Source organism: Oryctolagus cuniculus, chromosome 2 (assembly GCF_051225735.1).
Source record: "Oryctolagus cuniculus isolate XC-2025 breed Fujian yellow rabbit chromosome 2, ASM5122573v1, whole genome shotgun sequence".
Lineage (NCBI taxonomy): Eukaryota > Metazoa > Chordata > Mammalia > Lagomorpha > Leporidae > Oryctolagus > Oryctolagus cuniculus.
In genome coordinates this window covers 152841425-152859228 of record NC_142868.1, presented here as the reverse complement: position 1 = coordinate 152859228, position 17804 = coordinate 152841425, and the positions used below count along the sequence as shown (strand labels likewise).

General features: G+C 46.7%; 1 protein-coding gene across 7 annotated transcripts in view; it reads left to right on the top strand.

Annotated features, from left to right (window-relative positions):
• EML6 (EMAP like 6) overlaps positions 1-17804 on the top strand; it is a 325325-nt gene that overhangs the window by 239603 nt on the left and 67918 nt on the right. For all 7 annotated transcript variants that reach the window (XR_016229394.1, XR_007916460.3, XM_070069106.2 and 4 more), the window contains exons 17-23: positions 254-354; positions 1617-1819; positions 5161-5272; positions 5540-5667; positions 10147-10288; positions 15432-15584; positions 15751-15882. Coding sequence is in view for 5 of the 7 variants with exons in the window: in XM_070069106.2 (XP_069925207.1) it covers positions 254-354; positions 1617-1819; positions 5161-5272; positions 5540-5667; positions 10147-10288; positions 15432-15584; positions 15751-15882 (971 nt within the window). In the remaining 2 variants the exon portion in view is untranslated. The remainder of the gene's footprint in view (positions 1-253; positions 355-1616; positions 1820-5160; positions 5273-5539; positions 5668-10146; positions 10289-15431; positions 15585-15750; positions 15883-17804) is intronic.

The following is a 17804-nucleotide window of genomic DNA, read 5'->3' as shown; positions in this document are numbered from 1 at the left end:
TTTCGTTAATTTGTTTACAGCATAAGTAAGTAGATGTAGGCAACAATATTAGGGTTAGAAGAGAGGGCTCAGACATACAAAGAAAAGCTGAAGCTCATTATTTTAATGTAGACCCTGTGTACATTTTAAATCATTTTCTAACTTAATTGTAAAATGTGCTTAATGAAAATTAGACCAAATGCATGTTTTAGTACAACTCTGTTCCCTTGCATTTTTCCAAAATAGAATTATTTTTCCTCTTTATATCTTACAGAGGACATAAAGATAAAATATTTGTGGTAAAATGTAACCCACATCATGTGGACAAACTGGTTACCGTTGGGATGAAGCACATCAAATTCTGGCAACAAGCAGGTACCGATGATGGGGCTTACCATTTATGGGGTTGAGAGCTTTACTCCTTCTGGAAAAAATATATATTGCCTCTGCATGGCCTGTTTCTCTGCAACCTAAAATGAAAATGTATCTAAAAAATTCTCCCCCAAATTCACTTTAGACGGCTTCTATCCAAGTGGTGAAACTTGTCACAGCCACGTGATTCTGTGCATATTTGTCAATGCCTAGAAGGCTTTGGAAAATGTTGTACTGTGGAAATAATAACTTTTATATTTAGTAATCTGTCCTGCATGTAATAATTGTTAGATTACTGATAGGAAACAACATAATGACTTTGGTTGGGTGAATATAATTTTCAGTATTTTTGAGGGTTCCTTTATTAATCTATCACTGAATTGAGCACATGGGTTAAATCCTGACTCTACACGCAGTAGGTGGTCAAAATAAACATTTGTGGATCATATGATGATAATAATGATGGCTAAATAAGCATGACTGAACATGAAGGGTATTGAATTCTCTTTATTACCATTGTTGTTGAATTCTTGGTGTCGGCTTTGGTGCCAAGCCTAATCTCGCAGTGCACAATACGTGAATAAGCTGTTCTAGTGCTTGCTGCACGTGAAGAGAGGATAACGTCTGGGGAACCAGTCTGGGTGTAGTGTCTTGAATGAAACTGAGTTTCCCAAGGCTGTTCATGGAATGCATGGAAACGGGAACATCCAGGGGACAAATGTAATGGTTCGTCCCAGTGTACTTCCTTCTACACAGCCATTTATTTTTCTCATGTGAAAATTGGGTGATGCAAGTTGAGGCAGAACATAGGTAACACGCTGACATTTCACATCTACCATCAGCACCGTTCTTACTCTTTTTCGTTAGCACTCATGAAGACTTTGCTTACTCCTGTAGGCACCCAGTCATTCCTTCCTATGGCTACATAGAACTTGCTCTGAGCCATGGTTGATCTGTGTCTTACACTGAGTGAGCTCTCTGTCTCCAGCCAGACCCCAAGCTCCTTGAAAGCAGGAACTCTTTATTTGCATATTTATTTCTCCAACATTGAGCACTGTGCCTGCCACAATGTCGTATTCAGCAAACCCTGAATTAATGAATGAGAAACCCTCTTATAATATTTTTGTGGATGATCTTCTGTGCCATTTTCACCATTATGTGTACACCTAAGGTAGACACACCAGGGTTTTCATTGAAGATGGTCATTCTATATATGCCTAGGAGGTGCCCATTTGTTTTAAAGTAATATTCTTGGTCTGTTGTAGGTGGAGGCTTTACCTCTAAGAGAGGAATTTTTGGAAGTGTCGGGAAATTGGAAACAATGATGTGTGTTTCTTATGGACGGATGGAAGATCTGTTGTTCTCAGGGGCAGCTACTGGTGATATTTTTATTTGGAAAGACATTGTACTCTTGAAAACAGTGAAAGCTCATGACGGGCCTGTGTTTGCCATGTATGCATTGGATAAGGTATGGAATGTTTTGCAGAATTCATTTTCCTCATCCACTTTATAAAATTATAAAGTAGTCTTGGGAAAGTCCACCAAGAGGATGCCTGGATCTAAAAACAGTCCTGTGTCACAAAGTGGTTGTCATAAAGCTACAGCCAAGGGAAGGTAAGAAGGAGAGCACACTGATTTTCACCTACAGCTGTTTATGTGCAGTTTCGCTCCACTCTTTTCACACTTGTACTTCCTGGCTCTCACTCCCAAGAGCCCCTTAAGAATTGCTGTGACTGGGGCTAGTGTTGTGGTGCAGCAGATTAAAACACTGCTTACAAAGCTACCATTCAGTAACTGAGTTCCAGTTCGAGTCTTGGCTCATTTGCTTCCACCAAGCTCCCTGTTAATGTGCCTGGGAAAGCAGCAGAAGATGGCCCAAGTGCTTGGGCCCCTGCCACCCCTAAGGAGAAACCAGGATGGAGTTCTAGGCTCTTGATGTCTACCTGGGTGTTGTGGCCATTTGGAGAGTAAAACAGTGCACGGAAGGTCCCTTTTTCTCTCTGTCTCTCTTCTCTTTCTCTCACTCTGCCTTTCAAATAAGTAATTCTGTTAAGATAATGTTTGGATAAATGTAGACACATCAATGGTAGTAGAAGAGTCCTGAGAAATATTTGAGCATTGTCTTCCTTCTAAGTGGCACAAAGGGGCAGAACCTGGAAGTATCAAGTGGTTAGATAATTGTCCCACATACTGATTTTTTTAATGGAAAGGTTCATAGCCAGTATGCTCTTGCACAGACATATTTAGAGGTGTTAAAGCGCAGTTTTGGGGCCACTGTTGGATGCAGCCTGTTAAGCTGCCACCTGTGATGTCAGCATCCCGTATCAGAGTGCCTCTTCCAGTCCTGGCTACTCCTCTTTTGATCCAATTCCCTGCAAATGTGCCTGGGAAAGCAGTGGAAGATGGCTCAAGTACTTGAGTCCCTGGCACCCATGTGGGAGCCCAGATGGAGTTCTGGGCTTCTGACTTTAGCCTGGCCCAGCCCTGGCCGTTGCAGCCATTTGGGGATTGAACTAGCACCTGCAAGATCTGTCTCTCCCTCTGTCACTCCACCTTTCAAATAAATAGATTTTTTTTTAAGTTGAAATGTGTTCACCAGCTGTATATCTACTCAAGCTTATCTTGGTCTGTCCAGGTGCCCACCTAACGTGCAGTGATCTTTTACAAGAAGACACTCAACCTTCAGTACCATTAAACCACTTTTTTGGAAGACAGCAGTTTTTTCATTCATTTTTAGTTTGCTGGTTGTTCCAGTTCCTCTGAGCTCTCTGACCTTCAGTCTAAGCCACCCAACCTACTTACACAGGGCTCACTTTTCCTTCACAGTCCCCAAGTAAATGGATTGATCTTACAACAAAAGTATGTTATTGCACAATTATAATGGTGGTTTTAGTGGTTAGGCTGTTTTTGCTGGCAAATTTATTTTTGGTTATACTGCAAACATGGAAAAAGATTACAGCAGTATGCAAAGTTTCTGTAGGCCCGAAAGTTGATACAATATCATTTGTTCAAACTCTCACTGTTTGGTAAGTTAAGCTGTAAAATCACAGGGAAAGAAATGATATCAGAATACTCTTCTGTATATTAAGATAATCGAAAATGAATCTTGATGTGAATGGAAGGGGAGAGGGAGTGGGAAAGGGGAGGGTTGTTGGTGGGAGGGACGGTATGGGGGGGGAAGCCATTGTAACCCATGAGTCGTACTTTGGAAATTTATATTCATTAAATAAAAGATAAAAAAAAAAAAAAAAAAAAAAAAAGAAATGATATCAGAATAGAATAGAAGCGTTCTTCACCTAAATGGAACTTGAGGATGGACTCTCCTTGAACACACATTCTGTGTAGTCATTCCTTGGTATCTGCAAGGGATTGGTTCTAAGATGCCCATGGATGTCCAAATCTGTGGGTGAACTCAGTCCCTTCTATGGAGTAGCTCAGTATCTGCATGTAACCTACATGCATCCTTCTGTTTGCTTTAAATGGCCTTTGGATTATTTATAGTACCAACTACAATGTAAGTGTATATAAAAGTTATACTGTACTATAGAGTGAATAATATCAGGAAAGAAAATATGCATGTTAATGCAGACACAATTTTTTTTCTGAGTATGTTTAATTTCAGGTTGGTTGAAACAGTCTAAGGTTGGTTGTAGAAGAATGACTAAAAAGAATAAAGGGTATTTAAAGTAGTAAACTTCAGCCAGCGCAGCGGCTCAATAGGCTAATCCTCTGCCTGCGGCGCCGGCACCCCGGGTTCTAGTCCTGGTCGGGGCGCCAGATTCTGTCCTGGTTGCCCCTCTTCCAGGCCAGCTCTCTGCTGTGGCCAGGGAGTGCAGTGGAGGATGGCCCAAGTCCTTGGGCCCTGCACCCACATGGGAGACCAGGAAAAGCACCTGGCTCCTGGCTTTGGATCAGCATGGTGCGCCGGCTGTGGCGGCCATTGGAGGGTGAACCAACGGCAAAGGAAGACCTTTCTCTCTGTCTCTCTCTCTCACTGTCCACTCTGCCTGTCAAAAAAATAAATAAATAAAGTAGTAAACTTCAAAATATTTCTTCATGTGCCTTACTGGAATGCATTAAAAGTTTGAGAAAACAAAATGAATTATTACAGAAAAACATTAAAAGTATTTTTGTTAAAAAAAATTCTCTAAGAACAGTTGGTATATATGAAAAATTGCCAGGAAGAAAAACTAGTAAAGCCAAGAAACCATAAGCTTAGAACAAGAATAAAGATCACTGTTTGGTTAAAAGAATATCCAATATGTTATGTTTTACTTTCCAGGTTTTGCACAAATTAATGTAGATTTTAATTATTGTGGAAATTGTTGCACAAAATGGGGTAATTTCATTATGTGAGATACTTGTTACTCTTAATACATAAGGATGTTTTCTCCTGGAAATGAATATTGAATTTTAAATATCTAACAGTCATTTTCAATTATGATGTTAATTTTAATCCATTTTGTGAGAGTATGAGACAGCTGGAACTTTGCTGGGTTTGGGGCTGTGCTGTCCCATAGGAGCCTACATTGTGGTTGGGGGCTGGGTTCAGTAGCAGCCTTCCCTGAGCCAGAGTGCCAAGTGCAGACCTGTGGTCTAAGGAATGTACGGTGCACACATAGTGAGAATGTGCTTAATCTTGCTAGAGAGTTGGGGAAGAGCTACTTCCAGAAAATGTTATGCAGTCTCATTTGCTTAGGAAGACGACACGTGCAGAAACTGCATCACCCACAGGGGAATCCTTTGGGGCCGGGTGGGTGATAGGTCATTTTGATGTGTGTGTAATACTTGCCATGTGTGCCTTCACAGGGCTTTGTAACAGGTGGGAAGGATGGCATCGTGGAGCTCTGGGATGATATGTTTGAAAGATGTCTGAAGACTTACGCCATTAAAAGAGCAGCATTGTCAACTAGCTCAAAAGGTGCCACTCCCAAATATAGAATAGAAATCTTTATGTTCCCAGGATGGAGAAGATAGTACTAACGTTCTTGTTGGAAAACTGTCTCTAAATTAGTTTTCTTTCTTTTTCTTTCTGTCTGTCTGTCTTCAGTATTGAGCTCTCAGCCCCTCCTAGAAATGTAAAGGATGATATCTTAGTACTTAGTACTTTGAAAGGATAAAAATTGAATTTATACTAATAATCAGTCTTTTCTGTTGTTATATGTAAACACCATCCTCCCTCCCCCAGGTTTGCTTTTGGAAGATAACCCTTCAATTCGTGCCATTACTTTGGGACATGGACATATCCTGGTAGGAACAAAAAATGGGGAGATTCTGGAAATTGACAAGAGTGGTCCAATGACACTGCTTGTTCAGGTACAGTGCTTGCTCATACTCTAAACCACAGCGGGACTGGCACTAGGGGTGGGATAGTGCGGCACTCACTCCCAGGGTTGTACGTACTGTCCTAGTTACCGGTTGCTGTGCAACACATTGCCACACACTTAGCAGCTTCAGCCAGCACACATTATCTCACAGTTTCTGTAGGGCAGGAATCGGAGCACAACCTAACCAAGACCTCAGCTTAGGGTTTTGCAAGGCTGCAGTAGTGATAAGGCTTTAGTCTTGTCTGAGGCTCAGCTGAGGAGGATCTTATTGCAAGCTCAGCCAGGTTATTGGTGGCTGTTGGCCACAGACCAGCCTCAGCTCGTACAGGTGCCCACAATTCCTTGCTTTGTAGGGTTCCCTGACATTGCTCCTTGCTTCCTCAAAGCCAGCGAGAGAGAGAGAGAGAGAGAGAGAGAGGAAATCAAATCCCAGTCTTACGTAGAAATCATCACATACGGCAGCCATGAGCATTCCATCACCTTTCCATGCTTTAGTTGGTTAGAAACAAGGCCTAGGTCATGCCATGTTCAAAGGGAGTTGTCTGTAGAAGTGTGAGGACCCAGAAGATCCTGAGGGTCACCCTGAGAGTTTGGTGCATTCCCACCGTGGCCACCAATTAATCATGCCCTACCATGTACAAGATACTTTATACCTCCCAAGGTCCCCAAGAGCCCTATCCCACTCTAATATCTGCTCGAAGTCCAGAATCTCACCACCGAAGTCAGGTCTGGGTGTGGATGAGACTCCTGGTGTGCATCTCCTCTTGATCTAGCTGTAGGACTAGGGAGACCAGTTGTCTACGCCCACACACGGAAAGCCTGAGTGCCTCTTTTGATTGTGTCTCTCACTCTGGTCTCAGTCTCGTGCCACACAGTTGTCTATGTACTTCTTGCCTTCCTTATCCCCTCAAGAATCGTATTTGGATAAAGGTCAGATGAAAATAAACATCAACAGAATCCTTAAAGAGCACAGAAAGGGTAAAAATCTCTGCCTAGGGCGGGGAAGTGCTAGGATTTGGAGGTGAGTCAGGAATCCTGTGTGTTTGGTGATGCATGCACCTTAATTCTAGATGGGAGGGGCACGGTGAGGGGAGCAGTGTGTGTGCTCAGAACCTGGAGAGAGAAGAATGTGCACTGATGACAATGAGCTTCACGTCGGGGGCTCCCCCTCCGTCCCTTGATCAGATTCGTACCTGCAGGTTACTGTGTCAGGGGTGAGTCCTGAAGTCCCCCGATGTGCTGTACCCTGGAAACGGGTCTTGGTACACACCACAGCTCAGAAATGCTGCAAGGTTTTAAAAACACATGTGTCCAAGCCCACCCAGGATATCAAGAGAGAGAATCTGTGTTTAAAACAAGCTGCTCCACAACCTCGCCGTCTCTGCAGCTGCCTGTGCCCAGCGGGCAGTGTGGAGCTGCCCTGGAGACACATCCCCAAGGTGTGAATCCTTTGTTCTCCAGCTTATACTGCATTCGTTGTTGGCTTGCAAACTGACTTTTTCTGTCTGGCCATACTTTGTATTTTGTTTGCCTGAAAAGCAAGTATTTATTTATTTTTATTTTTTAATAGCGTGGTTTTAGAAATCTAGTAATTTTCCTTATTTTTTTAAGATTTATTTATTTATTTAGGCCGGCGCCACGGCTCACTGGGCTAATCCTCCGCCTTGCGGCGCTGGCACACCAGGTTCTAGTCCCGGTCGGGGCGCCGGATTCTGTCCCATTTGCCCCTCTTCCAGGCCAGCTCTCTGCTGTGGCCAGGGAGTGCAGTGGAGGATGGGCCAAGTGCTTGGGCCCTGTACCCGCATGGGAGACCAGGATAAGTACCTGGCTCCCGTCATCGGATCAGCGCGGTACGCCAGCCGCAGCGTGCCGGCCATGGCAGCCATTGGAGGGTGAACCAATGGCAAAGGAAGACCTTTCTCTCTGTCTTTCTCTCTCATTGTCCACTCTGCCTGTCAAAAAAAAAAAAAAGATTTATTTATTTATTTGAAAAGCAGAAAAAGGGGGTAGGAGGTCTTCCATCCACACGTTCACTCCCCAGATGGCTGCAGTAGCCCAAGCTGTGTCGATACAAAGCCAGGAGCTTCTTCCAGGTCTCCCTTTAGGGTGCAGGGGCCCAAGCACTTGGGCCATTTCTACTGCTTTCCCAAGCCATAGCAGAGAGCTAGATTGGAAGTGGAACAGCCAGGACTCGAACCAGCACCTATATGGGATGCCAGCATTGTAGGCGGTGGCTTCTCCTGCTATGCCACAGCAGCAGCCCAATCTACCTTCTCGCCTTACATATGTACCTGTTTTCCTTTTGCCCTGGCATCTCTGTTCCCCATTCTGTTCTGTCATTTTGCTGTTGCCTCCTACCTAGAACTCAACAGTTCAGTTCAGGCAATGTTCCTACCTGGGCTGCAGCCAAGGTCGGCCTTGTGCTGTGTGGTCTGCACAGTAGGATAAGGGCTGCCTGCTGTCTAGGGCTCACTGTCACGTACAGAGAGAGGACAGGCCCTGAGGGACAGTTAAGGGACCAGGCAGGTGCTGTCCCGCCTGAGAAGATTTCAGAGCCACTTCTCCCAAGTTTTGGTGGCATGTCAATCCAGTGGCATTCAGAATGGACTTCTTATCCTGTAGCGGAAGAAAAGTTAGGGTGGAGTGGGGGAGAGAGTGGCACGTGGTGGGCTCTGTACATAATCCTCTGGTCTGCAGCTGTTTGCAGCCAGCTTTATGGGTGATGAGTAACAAAGTCAGATCCCAAGCCCATTTCCTTGTGCCTCTGAAGGTGCTTCCAGCCCACCATGCTCACTGCCTACGCCGCTGTTATCCAAAGATTAACGTAATCAGATGGGGGAAATAGAACTCTAAAATCAATATATGGCAGTCATTTGAAGTCACGTGTTGGAGCCCCACAGCCGCTCCTCCAATAAAATGTATGAAACAACTCAGTTGGTGGAAGGGCCTGGAAGCTGTGGGAGTTGATGCCCAACCCATCTCCTGGCCGTGGGAGCTTCTGAAGAGAAGAAACCAGAAAATGGGGAATGTATGGTGCCCCCACACCCAGTAAGTTCAAAACCAGTGGTGTACCTGTTAGCCCCTGGTTTTCTCAGGGACTTGGATGCCAGCTCTATGCCAAACACTGCCTCTTATGCCAAATAACTGTTTGGCTCAGCTCGCTTCCCAGTTAAATCAGAATCATCTCGTTTCTCTTTGGAAAGCCACCTGTCCACCACAGTGTCCCAGTCACAAATGCCTTTCAGACGGCCATGTGTCATCTCTACAATTTTGCTTTACTAAGCAATACCTTTTGATAATTAACCACTGAAAGCAGAAGTTCAGGAAGCAGTCTGTTTTATTGCTCTGTGGTCCTAATCTCCTCATACTGCTTTGTTGAGTGATAAATTATAGGAATCAAATTCACTTTCTCTCTGTTAAGTGTTTGCTTTTAAAATACTGTTTTGGCCAGCGTTGTGGCTCAATAGGCTAATCCTCCGCCTAGCAGCGCCAGCACACCGAGTTCTAGTCCCGGTCGGGGCGCCGGATTCTGTCCCGGTTGCCCCTCTTCCAGGCCAGCTCTCTGCTGTGGCCAGGGAGTGCAGTGGAGGATTGCCCAAGTGCTTGGGCCCTGCACCCCATGGGAGACCAGGAGAAGCACCTGGCTCCTGCCATCAGATTAGCGCAGTGCGCCGGCCGCAGTGCACCAGCCATGGTGGCCATTGGAGGGTGAACCAACGGCAAAGGAAGACCTTTCTCTCTCTGTCTGTCTCTCTCACTGTCCACTCTGCCTGTCCAAAAAAAAAAAAAAATACTGTTTTATCTCAGTTATTCTAAGCCAGTCAAGATTGTTATAAAATATAGGCACGTGGAATTGGCCCAGTGCATATAAGGTACTTTTCAGTGTTGGGATGTTCATTGTGACACACAGGGAGACCAATTTGTAAACAAATTCTGAACCTGAGCTGTAGCCAGGATAATAGAAATGAAATTTTGTCGCTCTATCGGCTCTGCCAGATGCTACGTGTTCAAAGAACTAAAATTACATAAATAACGAGAGTATCGCCATGAAATTCTACTAACAAAGATGATGCCTGTGTTTTTTAAAATATGACTTTATGGTGGTTTGTGGTTTGTGTCATTGTGGTCAAGCTGTTTTACCAAGAGGTAAGTATGTACTGTGTTCTGTAGCAAACAGGATAAAATAAGGGCACTTTGCTATTCCTCTGATGTTTCCAAATGGAAAGATGTCTAGCCCCATATAAACACCCCCAGTAAGCAGTGAGTCCATGTTATATTTCCCAGATGAATGATTTAGCCTTATCTAGGCCCAGCTTTAGATTAAAGTTCAAATTAAAAAATTCAGTACGGATCATGTTGACGCTGGAAGCTGAAACTGTGTTGTTTTGTGTTGGGCTTCCGTGGGGGGCTGAGGAAAGGCCAGCCAGCAAGCAGGAGCTGAGTTGTTTCCCCATTTCCTCTCCCACAGGGGCACATGGAAGGAGAAGTGTGGGGGTTGGCAGCTCACCCCCTCCTGCCCATCTGTGCAACAGTGAGCGATGATAAAACGCTTCGGATCTGGGAACTCTCCTCCCAGCACCGTATGCTGGCAGTTCGGAAACTTAAAAAAGGTACCCAGTATCACTCGACGTGTCAGTACCAGTATTTCAAAGCTGCAGAATGTGTTGGGTTCATTTATTCACTTAACGAGTATTTACTGAGAGCACCTGTTATATGCCCTGCAAGATGCTAGGCCATGGGAATTCTACAGTCATAACTAAGTGCAGATGGAATTATCCCCAAAGGCCGGCCTGATACAATGGTGCCCAGCTCGGTTGTTCATTTCCCTTGCACTGCACACACAATTGCCACCTGGGGGCAATATGTCCTTCCTCTTCTCACCGAGAGCTGCGGGAGTGATTCAAAGCACATCAGCCTGTAAGGAAAGCTGTTTCCCTTTTTGACTATCAATCTCCAGGACTTGTCACTGAAATACAAAGGTCAATTATGTAGAAAAAAGTATATTTAATGAGAAGAGATGAGTAAATATGTGTTGAATATCTGTGTGCATTAGAAGTCAGAGGTGTACTGAAAAGGAAAATGGAGAGGTGCTCATCCATTCATTGAGTCAGGCACTGGGGATCCCAAGATGACTGGCCCCAAATCTAGTATCAGAGAGAGAGAGGATTTGAACAGAATCCCTGCAACAGATGGTTCATTCACATTGGGTAATCTGAGCAGAGTTTAAAAATGGGGTGGGTAGAGTTAAGGAAAGGACAAGGAATAGTGCAGTGCATTGTAGCAGATCCATTACCAGCCCTGTACCTGAAGGGGCAAGAGGAAGGCATTGCATGATGGCTGGAACCTTGAAAGTGAGAGCTGGATGAGAGGACAGCCAGAGACAAGCTGTGACCATCGGTCAAGAGCTAGACCAGCATGCAGTGACCCTGCAGGAGGAAGCTGGGAAAATAGATGCCCCAAGCTCCTTAACCTTCCCCCATCTCTGCAGTCTCCTGCCCATGTTCTCCCTTGGCCAAACCTAACAAGAAACCGAGGGGGCCACATGGGCAGCAGCTTCAGGCACACAGCAGCTCGCTGGGGTGAAGGACAAATGGATAGGGACACACTGGATGTCAAGTTCCAGCAGGATCTTCAGAGACTCAGAAGAGCTGCTGCTGGGACAGCCTCATGGAGGTGACACAAGAGCTGAGGCTCAAAGTCTATGAAAGTTCTTCATACAGGAAAGGATGAACCTGGTGTTTGATTCTGAAATGTTTGTCTTGCATAGTTTTATAAGCACGTGCAATGGGAAGTGTGTCCTAGAGGAATATATCAAAGAGAAAAGGTATCCAGACATGGGGAACAGTAGTGATGGTGGCTAGTGCCCCTGAGTCAGTACATGAGGCTACTGTTTCACATTTAGTCTTCATAAGAAGTCAATGAATAAGGCTATTATTATTTCCACTTGTAGATTGGGAAACTAAGGCACAGGGAACTAACACAGTTTGCCCAAAGGCACGCAGTTAATACGTAATGAAACTGAATTTGTTTCCCAGGCAGCATGGTGTGGCCCCAGAGAGCACACCTGTGGCCACTGTCTCTCTCTCCCACGTTGGCTCGCTTCACATTGCCCACCTGTGCCTTGGCAAGCAGTGGAGTCAGGATTCTACCCCAGGTCTGAGTCCAAAGCCATGCTCTTAACGTCTACAAGGTTGACTCATTCTGGCCACTCACTCTTACTGGGGAAACAGTGGACCAGGTCCTCATTTCAGAGGACTGGAATATCAGTCAATGGACTTTATTCCCTAAGTTAAAAATTAGTTCAAAAGAATAAGTATTGACACACTTTAGATAGGGTGGCAGTTCAACCCAGTTTACCTCTGTTGTCCTGGTATAATTATTAATAGCTCTGCTTTTCATTCTCAGAAGGTTCCTGGTTTGTGCCATAACTTTTTTTTTTTTTTTTTTGACAGGCAGAGTGGATAGTGAGAGAGAGAGACAGAGAGAAAGGTCTTCCTTTTGCCGTTGGTTCACCCTCCAATGGCCACCATGGCTGGCGCACTGCGGCCGGCGCACCGCGCTGATCCGAAGGCAGGAGCCAGGAGCCAGGTGCTTCTCCTGGTCTCCCATGGGGTGCAGGGCCCAAGCACTTGGGCCATCCTCCACTGCCTTCCCAGGCCACAGCAGAGAGCTGGCCTGGAAGAGGGGCAACCGGGGAAGAATCCGGCTCCCCGACTGGGACTAGAACCCAGTGTGCCAGTGCCACTAGGTGGAGGATTAGCCTAGTGAGCCGCGGTGCCGGCCTGTGCCATAACTTTTGCATAACCTAATAGTGATCACTTTCCTCATAGGCAGATCATTTTTAAATTCTCTATAAATGTGTCTGACTCATAGTTGGAAAAAAATCTATGTAAATGAATGATACAATCGAATGAACCAACACAGCATACCATGAAGAGTGACAAAGGAATTTTCATGGAAGCTTAGTGGGAAATGCCTTAGCACAGGACTGCATGACTGGTCCATCCCTGGAGCTGTGTTGACCAAAGTCTTGACAGTAAGAACAGTGCCTGTGATGCTACATTTCTATTATTGATTGTGGTGATGGTTGCACCACTCTGGGATCATATTCATATCTATTGGATCATATGGATAAGTCATATAATACATGTATTCAATCTCAAGCTGTTAAAAAAGAACAGTAGTAGCTGGTAGGTATATTTTTTTTTGACAGGCAGAGTGGACAGTGAGAGAGAGAGAGAGAGGTCTTCCTTTGCCGTTGGATCACCCTCCAATGGCTGCTGCAGCCGGCGCACGGCGCTGATCTGAAGCCAGGAGCCAGGTGCTTCTCCTGGTCTCCCATGGGGTGCAGGGCCCAAGCACCTGGGCCATCCTCCACTGCACTCCCGGGCCACAGCAGAGAGCTGGCCTGGCAGAGGGGCAACCGGGACAGAATCCGGCGCCCCGACTGGGACTAGAACCCGGTGTGCCGGTGCCATGGGCAGAGGATTAGCAAGCAACCTATTAAACATACCCCACAAAGTCCATACTTGTTATTTGGAAATGTCCTACAAAGCAGGAGAAAGCACTGCTCATGCAGCGCCATCATCCTGGTACCATTTAGCTTCACAGAGATCCCTTGGAAGGTTGTTGTTCCACTTCTTCCCCAACAGAAGAGGCAGGAACAAACTCTCACCACTAGAATTGTGTGTTATAATCTGTGGACTGGAGAGTTAGAGTAGAATTAGAGCCATGAAGTTCTGTAAAGCAAGTCTGTATCTCAAGCATGATACTCAAAAAGCTAGTTTCTAGAGGTTTTAAGATCTTCCATTCTTACATATTATACTTTTCTTATTTTTTTCCTTTTATTTGTTTATTTGAAAGGCAGAGGGGGAGAGAGAGAGAGAGAACTCTTATCTGCTGATTTCCCCTCCACATGCTCACAATAGCCATGGCTGGGCCAGGCCAAAGCTAGGAGCCTGGAACCCAACCTAGATCTCCCGTGTGGATGGTAGGGACCCTAACCTGTGAGCCATCACCTGCCGCCTCTCAGGAATCTGGAATCAGGAGTAGAGCTGGATCTTGACCCCAGGCACTCTGATACACAATGTAGGTGTCCTAAGGGGCATTTTTTTTAAGATTGAAAGGCAGGGTTACAAAAAGAGGGAAAGGGGGCCAGTGCTGTGGCGCAGCAGGTTAACAACCTGGCCTGAAGCGCCAGCATCCCATATGGGTGCTGGTTCTAGTCCCAGCTGCTCCTTTTCCAATCCAGCTCTCTGCTGTGGCCTGGGAAGGCAGTGCAAGATGGCCTAAGTCCTTGGGCCCCTGCACCCACGTGGGAGACCAGGAGAAGCTCCTGGCTCCTGCTTTGGATCGGTGCAGCTCCAGCCATTGTGGCTATCTGGGGAGTGAACCAGCAGATGGAAGACCTCTCTCTCTGTCTCTACCTCTCTCTGTACCTATGTCTTTCAAAAAAAATAAAATAAATATTAAAAAAAGAGGGAAGGACACAGAGAGAGACCTGCCATCCACTGGTTCACTCCCCAAATGGCCGCAACAGTTAGGGCTGGGTCAGGTGGAAGCCAGGAGCTTCATTCAGGTCACCTCTCCTGCTGTCTCAGGAGCCTTAGTGTGGAACTGAATCAGGAGGAGCAGCTGGGACATGACCAGCCCCTGTATGGGATGCTGGCATCACACAAGGCAGCTTTACCCACTACACCACAATACCAGCCCCTAACGGGCATCTTAACCACTATACCCAAATCCCCTCACCTCCTTTCTTGAAAGCAAAGTTACTGATGATATTACTCCCCTGTCGCTCCCCCTCTTTGTGGAGGAACGACACAGGACCCTGCGCTGTTCTTTTGTCTGCTCGGCCCTCCCCGGGTTTGCTGCTGGTTCTTCCCGGGTTGGCTACCGTCCCTTCCACCTCCGTGGAGGGGCAGCTCCCCCTGCCACCTTCCCCACTTCCGCGGGGGAGCGGCACACCGCCGGCCGGCTCTCTCGGGGGCTGCTCAGGTGTTCCTTCAGATGTTCCCCTTAGATGTTCCTGGTGCATGTTGTCTCTCTCCTCCTTTATAGTCCTCTTCCACCAATCCGTGCTCTGCTACCCACACGCTGAGTACGCTGCTCTCCTCCAATCAGGAGCAAGATCAGCTCCTGCAGCTCAGTCAATCAAGTTGGTGAGAGGCAGCTGCGTAGAAGTTGTTACTCCCTTCTCAGCGCCATATTGTGGGAGAGCAGATGCATAGAATAAGTCTTAATTCCAGTAACTTAGTCTAGTCCGAGTTGCTCCCCACACTCCCCTACTCCTTTCTCCCATTCACCCCATTTGCCTTTTGGAAGGTGTTCAGTTACTAAACAATGAATGGATAGACTTAAAGAAATTGAAAGTATATTTTTTATGTTGTTGTTGTCCTTGGATTTGGGGAGAAGGGATGTTTTACGTTTTGAAGTTTTGGTTCTCTTGAGTGTTAAAGACCTAATCCTGGGACCTGTGACACCACCATCCCATATGAGCACTAGTTTTAGTCCAGGCTGCTGCACTTCCAATCAACCTCCCTGCTAATATGCCTGAAAAGCAGCAGAAGATGACTAAGTGCTTGGGTCCCGGCCACCCACCTGAGGTACTAGATGCAGTTCCAGGCTCCCGGCTTTGACCTAGTCCCATGTCCATGCATAGTGCACCTGTGCAGATTTCTCCATCTCTGCCTCTGGTTTGTTCAGAAGTGAAGTGCTGGGTAACCGCAGTGGCCTCTGTGGGTTCCCTTGTAGGTGGTAGATGCTGTGCCTTCTCCCCTGATGGGAAAGCCTTAGCCGTTGGCCTGAACGATGGGAGTTTCCTGGTGGTGAATGCCGACACTGTGGAAGACATGGTCTCCTTCCATCACAGAAAAGAAATGATCTCTGACATCAAATTCTCAAAAGGTAAAGGTGACGTAGATACTTTTAAAAATACCACAGTCTTGGGACAGAAAAATAATGGAAGAATGGACTCAAATGTTTTCTTTACCCTGCTTGGCAAAGAGTAAGTTTCTGGAAGTTAATTCCCACATGAGATGGTTTGGTGTTAACTGCGCATTTCTCTTTATAGATACAGGAAAATACCTTGCTGTGGCATCCCATGATAACTTCGTGGATATCTACAACGTACTTACAAGCAAAAGGGTCGGCATCTGCAAAGGTGCTTCTAGTTACATTACACATATCGACTGGGACTGCAGAGGTAACGTGTGGCTTTCAAACTATGATTTCCGTTTGAAACATAATCGATGTCCATTCATGTACTGCTTCCCAGAGCGTGACAGTGGAACCCACAACAATAGAAACAGTTGTGATTTTACAGCACACAGGTCGCTGCCACTACCCTTGTGTGTTTCCGTCTCTTAATCATTACTGTTTTTAGCATGATCAGTTCAAGCCACTGAGTTGAAAGACGCAACGCCTTCGGCCATCCTAGCACGCCCTTGCCTCACCTTTGGGTTGGTCACGCATGTCCTTATTCTAGGTCTCTGCCTGATGGCTTTCCCTTTTCCAACCAAAGCTCCACCTGCTGGGGGATTGACCAAAACGTGCCAGGCAGTTTTCATCCTCCAGCTGAAATACAAAGCTACATGCAGCTTGCCTCAAGTTTCACCGCTACACCTCCTCCAAGTCATGCCAGAAACATTGTAAGGATGTGTCTGTTTTTAACAAGCTGAGTCTCTGCCGCGTGTAGTCATACGCTTAAATCATGGAGGGTCAGGGAGTTAGAGGTGGTTCTCCCTGTCTGTCGAGTACACAGCTGAGTGAGGACGACACGCTTGCGCTTACACAATACAGGAGCAGAAGCTGGGTAAGCTGTTGGAGAAGAGTGGGTGAGTCAGCTGGGAAGAGGTGGCTGGGGCTGGGCCAGCATGTAGTACCCAGAGGGGACGTCAGTGCTGAAGGGCGGGTCACTCTGAAATCCTGTCCTGGAGGCTTGGACCACGTGAAGTGTCTGAAGCCAGCACCTAGGAATGGACAGATCCCCACAGTCCACAGTGGTAGAGGAGCACCAAGGCCAGCCTGAGCTCTGAGGACAGAGCCCCAGGGGAATCCCTGGGCTCTCATGGGAGTGACCTTTCAGATGAACCTGGAGAGGTGGGTGGGAGTTCACCAGCCAGCAAGGAAGAGCATTCTGGGCCACAGCAGGCCTGTGTGGGAAGCTGTGGAGATGGGAAGGATGGGGAGATTGAGCCATGGGCAGTACTGAGGTGGGGGAAGGGGTGTGTGACGTGCTGGGTGGGTGAGGCCCTGGGTAGCTCTAAGGAGTCTACAGTGTGACATATCCTCTGTCTTGGGGTGGGCCAGAGAAAGATGGTGAGGGCCCCATGAGGTTAGCTCAGACTCCAGAACATTTTTCCAGAGTTACAGAGGCAGAAAGAGATCTTCCATCCGCTGATTCACTCCCCAAATGGCCGCAACAGCCAAAGCTGGTCGATCCAAAGCCAAGAGCTTCTTCTGGGTCTCCCATGCGGGTGCGGGGGCCCAAGAACTTGGGCCATCTTCTGCTGCTTTCCCAGGCCATGGCAGAGAGCTGGGTCAGAGGTGGAGCAACTGGGACTCGAACTGGTGCCCGTATGGGATGCCGGCATTGCAGGCAGCAGCTTTACCCACTGTGCCACAGGCGCCCACCCCAAGATGCCAGAACTTTTATTTCAAGTATTTTTCGAAGCATTGGCCACAAACTAGGGCTTGGCAGTCCTTCCACCAGGTGGGTTTTTAGTTACAGCTGTGCGTGCCAGCCTGGAATCTGGGTTGTATTTGAGCTTTACAACCTGCAGAGGTTTTGCTGAAAGGAATAAATGGTAGGGGAGAAGCATGCAATTTATTATAAGTACAGGTCCCAACAGGAGCCAGGGAAGCCAGGTCAAGTCCCTCTGGTTTTCATGTCAGGGTCACACCAGTTGAAGTTGGCATTTGAGATCAGGCAGGGCTGTGGCCACTAGAGCATGCCTAGAAACTGGGGAGGCCATGGCAGGGGCAGGGCAGGGGTGGCGTGGATAGAAGCAGCTGCTTCTCAAACTCCTTCTTTGATACTTTCTGGTTTGTTGTTTAAAAACATAAACACACAACCAGTTTGAATTTATTCTCTTACTGGGTGGAATGAATTATGGGGAGTCTTAT